Source organism: Centruroides vittatus, unplaced genomic scaffold, assembly GCF_030686945.1.
Source record: "Centruroides vittatus isolate TY-2023 unplaced genomic scaffold, ASM3068694v2 contig_150, whole genome shotgun sequence".
In the NCBI taxonomy this organism is placed as follows: Eukaryota; Metazoa; Arthropoda; class Arachnida; order Scorpiones; family Buthidae; genus Centruroides; species Centruroides vittatus.
The window spans coordinates 991,139-996,489 of NW_027120928.1; the positions used below are offsets into that span (position 1 = coordinate 991,139).

At 37.2% G+C, this 5,351-nt stretch overlaps 1 protein-coding gene across 1 annotated transcript; it reads left to right on the forward strand.

The window, feature by feature from the left end:
* Positions 1-1,013: 1,013 nt before the first annotated feature.
* LOC136968647 (uncharacterized) lies at positions 1,014-3,676 on the forward strand. The gene is made up of 6 exons (XM_067262650.1): positions 1,014-1,409; positions 1,796-2,526; positions 2,604-2,756; positions 2,874-3,002; positions 3,066-3,269; positions 3,341-3,676. Exons 1-6 carry the CDS (start codon positions 1,025-1,027, stop codon positions 3,674-3,676), a joined length of 1,938 nt encoding a protein of 645 aa, XP_067118751.1. The 5' UTR covers positions 1,014-1,024.
* The last annotated feature ends 1,675 nt before the right edge of the window (positions 3,677-5,351 follow it).

Sequence of the window (5,351 nt, forward strand, 5' to 3'; positions counted from 1 at the left end):
ATCGTCGTCCAATTTACGATCGATATAGACTTATTCCGAAATTAGAAATCTTTACGCTCGGTTTCGGGTGGCCACGTCCACTCGACACGCTCGTTCGGAAGCCACCGCTCGATGCCTTTTTACAATTACGTTCAAAAAATATGGAAGAAAAGACTATTTATAATTTCTAATTTCTAGTTTTACATTTTAGTTTTCGTTAAAAGCCCGATACTAATTTTATGTTTACTCTGTATCGTGTATTTTGGTTTACGTATTCTTAGTGTTATACACCCAAGATCCTAGAATATAAGGTCACCTCGTACGGCCGGTTTAGCCACTCGTCGCCGGATTCCGGAAATACGTCATCCGTAGTCGAGCCGCGGTAGAGCGACCGCTTTACGGCAGTTATTGTAGCGTTATTTATTTGTATAATAATTTTTATGTAAGAAATGTTAATACTACTTTTTTCTACTTCAAAATATATCTCGATTAGGTATACTCGTATTTGGGAAAATAAAAAATAGCTAAATTTTATTACAGTAGAGACTCGTAAATTGGCACCCCGGTAATCGGCACGATTTTCGGTCGGACTGTGTCGTGCCGAATCGAACGTTTTTGATACTAAATTTACTTCTAAAGTATAATTTTCATGTTTTTATATTCTTCAATATATTTATTTTGTTTGTACAAAATGCAGAAATAATTTTTAACTATACGATAGCCTCGATTATCATCATCAGAGTCGGTAGATTAACTGGGGCCGTATTCTGGTCACCGTCTCTAGTCTCTCGTCTCTCACCAGCCGGTCGCTGATTGGCTAATCCAAACGAGTAGCCAATCAGCGACCGGCTTGTGAGAGACGAGAGACCAGAGACGGTGACCAGAATACGGCCCTGGTCTTTCGACTCATAGTTCAAACTTAGCTAGAGCCAATTTTTGCCGCTAGTTGGCGCCACTGTTGGCAGAAGAGCCTTGTTCTTGCTTTGGATGTACAGAACTCGGTGATTTCGACCTATAATAATTGTTTTTTTTTAGCTACATAAAAATGCCAACGTGCTTTGTGCCAGGATGCAAGGCAGGATATAAGTCATCGAACGAGAAGAGACATTTCTTCCGTGTTCCTAGCTATAAGATTGAGAAGTGGATGCGATGCATTCCACGAGACGACAAGAAGCTAACAAGTAAATGTTATGTTTGTGACGTACATTTTGCGAGTAGATTTATTTTAAAAACCTACTCCCATGTTATAAATGGAGAGAAAGTAGAAATTCCACGAGATCGCTGGGCATTAACGTCAGATGCATATCCATCAAACTTCCCTAATTGTCCTAAGTACATTAGTAAGTCTGTACCTCAAAAACGATCAACGCGATGTCTCACAAGAAATGAAGAACCATCTACGAAGAGATACCGAAAAGTCAATACCAAAGGTAAATATTTATATGTTTTTTATGTAATCTTAATCCTTAGTGAGCCATGTAACTTTTTGCCCTTGCCTGAGTTGCAGTGGGTCTCTCGGACCCTGTGTTTTAATATAAATTTTTCGATTGAAAGCTTAAGACATCTAGTCTAAGTAAAATCAAATAAAAAAACGTTCTAATCTCATGTTGATCGGGCCGAAAAGTTGAAAAAATATAAATTTTTTCAGTATTTTTAAGGAACATTTTATATTTAAAAAATGCTAACTAAAGATTGAGCTGGGTTTGTGAGACCCACTGTGATTCACTGAGGGCTATCTCTCTGTGGCCTAACTTTTCTTATAAATACTTTAAGATTAATTGTCTGATTTTTTTAATATTTTTTTATCAATCATTAGATTTGCATGATACACACTCTCAAGTAACAACTGTAGAAAATGAAATAGAAGAACCCTCCACATCTGAAGCAGCAACTACACAGCATCCTGAGCTGTTATATGTCAATAAAATCTCTGCTTTGCAGTCTGAATTGTTAAAAGTCAAAGAGGATTTGTATCGGTGCAGAAAGCAAAAGATGATCTATAAGAAGAAACTGAAAACTCTTCAAACAGAAAATCTCAAGCTTCATCAAGAAAATGCTGAACTTAAAATAAAACAGTTGTCAGCTGATAAACTCGATTCCTTACCACCGAGACAGAAACTTGTAATAGAGCACATGCTGAAAGCATGCCATATAAAAAGCAAAAAGGGTATGAGATATGACATTAATTGGTTACTTGACTGTTTGCTTTTAAAAATTAGGTCACCATCTGTCTATGAATTTTTGAGAAATAATGATTACTTGCCTTTACCTTGTCAGTCTACACTGTATCAATATATCAGAGGCATTAATGCCAAATTTGGATTTGATGAAGATCTTTTTGTTATTTTAAAGTCAAAATTGGAGACTATTCCACAAACAGAATGCCTGGGAGTTTTAATTTTTGATGAAATTACACTTCAAAAACATATAGAACTTTCAAAAGCTACTGGTGAAATGATTGGACTTGTTGATTGTGGCGATAATTCTGTGTTGCCACAGATTTTAAAATGTATGCGAAACAATCTTTTGAAAAGTAGATACTTTCAGGTAAAACTAAGAAAATAAAGTGTTTTCACCTAATTTATAATATAAGCCGTTGCATTATTCTTCATTTTTACTTTTAGTTTCCTGAAGGAAGGGTTGAATTACAGCATTTTAAAGCAGTTGTTGATGAAGATTCCAAATTACCAAAGGGATTAAAGGCATGTCCCAAAGTAACTGAAATACATGTTAATCCCAATAACTTCCAGAGAATGAGTGTATTGCTGGCAGCTCAAGTAACACTTTTTTTTTTTACTTATATAATCTGATTCGATAAGAATACTTTTATTTATCTCATTTCTTTATAGATATTTAGTAATACTTTTGCTGATGCTATGCTGTTTATAAAACAGCGTGAGGTTGCTAGCCTAAAGAATGCAGATGTTACAATAAGTTTCATACGTCGCATCAATGCTCTTTTTGATGCTTTAAATCGCAGATTGCCACAGGATGGAATCAGACACGATTCAAATGATCTCAAGGTAATAGTAATGATTCACTAGGAAAAACTATAAATGTTTTAATAAACAACTTTTTTAAAATAGGTTATTGAAGAATCTCTAGAATGGTTAAATAGATGGGAAACATTCAGATTACAGATTGAAAGCAGTGATCAAAAGGGATTTTTGAGCCACCAGACAGCAAAAAATCTACGCTTGACGCTAACTAGTATCTCGGCACTCATTAAACAATTGCTTCCAAACTCATATTATATCTTGACAGCTCACTTTAATCAGGACCCATTAGAGGTAAAACTGACTTAGTGTAATGATTATATAATCTTGTATTAAACTCTTAACTTATGTTTTTTTTCAATTAGCGTTTCTTTGGAATGATAAGACAAGGAAGTGGAAGCAATTCTCATCCCACAACAGTACAGTTCTTATACCTGTATAGACTGATGACTGTGTACAGTTTGGTTCGTCCTCCCAAACGAGCATCAGTTCAAACTGATCCCGGATCTTCCCTCGTTACTTTAAAAAATCTTCTTCAGAGTCATAAAAAACCATTTAAGGAAGTTCAAGAACAATTGGAAGAACATTTACAAAATTTGCTTTGTAATCCAAGCCTGCCCTGTGGAGATCCTACTGATAATGAATTATTAGATCACGATTATTGTGCACCAGAAACATTTAAGTTTATTTTACATTATTAATTAAACGGGAAAGTCGGTTATTTTAGATTTCCTAAATATCCGATAATAATAAGAAGAAAATGGATTCGTAATTGTAAAAGAAAAGACAAATTAAATCCCAATTGTTGTCACGCTCGCTCCGATCATTTCGCAGAAAGCGATTTCGAGAGAAATAAAAAAGTCGAATTATTAGATTTATTGGCAAGACCTAAACTAAAGAAAACTTCGCTACCGGTAGGACGGTAAATTTAGGAGATATAAAAAACGAAAATATTAAGCGGTCGAACGAAAGAAAGAATCGTTTATTAAAAAGAAATAGAAAAAACTCTTAATGATACCTTAGGTAGCCGAGACGGCGGACCTTTCGGTAATCTCGATCCGGGTTACTTAGCGACCGCGATTTACGACAGAGCAAATACGCATACGAGGCTCCGCGATTTTTTAAATACTAAATCCCGATTTTAGAATTTCGGATTTTTTTAAATGAATACTATTTCGAAATATTAAAAAATATAAAAATGAACAAAAAATAATGTTATTACTTACGTTGTCCCGCGCTCTATTTCGACTCCTCCTAAATCTTCCACGTTGTTGTAAACTTTCCGGTCGTCAGTTAAGACCGAGCTTCCCGAATTGACAAATTTCGATATAATCCAATTTAGCGTGATTTCGGAACGATCGTCTACTCGACAGATAAAACGGCTCTCGTCTTCTCGACGTATTCCCCCTACGACCCATTTCGTACTTTTTAGTTCGCGGCCTTTTTCGTATTTTCGTTTACATACGACAGTCTCGTCGATTGATCGACTGTAAGTTGGGTTATTTTCAGCTCATGTTTTGCGCGTAATTACTCTTTGGGTTTAACTGGTTTTGTGGGGTGAGTTGCATCTTTCGCTTCGGGTTGTCCTAAGGATCACTTTGGTGTCACTTTTGTGGGGTGGACCAATTCTTTCGGTGGCTACGGGCACTTGGAGACTTGGGCTTCGGGACCGGCAACCGGACCGTCAGACTTGATTATCTGAGGTTTCTACCGGTTCTAAGTCGGGCTTTGGCGGGCTCTATCGGGCCGCTGGTTTTCCATCCGCCAACTAAAGTGGTGTCGTTGGAAAGCAGACGGCTTCAGCAATCTTGGCTGCAAAATTGGCTACTGGAACCATAATACTTTTTAAATTAGGCCAAGTTGGAAACTTTGGCAAATTTGCTGCTTCTTTCCACTTAACGGACATTCGCTCGGCCGTTACAACGGTTCCAACGGTTTTCGTTTAATTAGTCATCGGATTTAAAATTGGTTTTATTATTTGCTCTGAATTATATTATTTACTGGTGGGGTCAAATGGAAGTCCCAGGAGGCATACAGCCTATGGTGGTCTCAACTCCACTGAAGGTAACACATAAGGAATCACACAAGGAAATGCCTAGGCCAAAAGAAATGGGTTCCTCAATCGAAAATCAGATTATCGTAGAAGCAGCATCTCTGCTTGATAGAATTATGAAGTTATGTCCTCCGCTCAAGTCGGGTCCGAACACCCTTCAAAGGGCTGAAATTAGGGAGAGGGTTACGCAGCTACACGGGTGTGTCCACCAGTTAGTTGGAGTCCTTAAAGAAATAAGGGGGAAGACCCAAGTCACTGACACTGGCATGCAGAAAAGCTTCGCCGATGTTGTAAAGGCTAACATAAACCACAGTGTTACCACA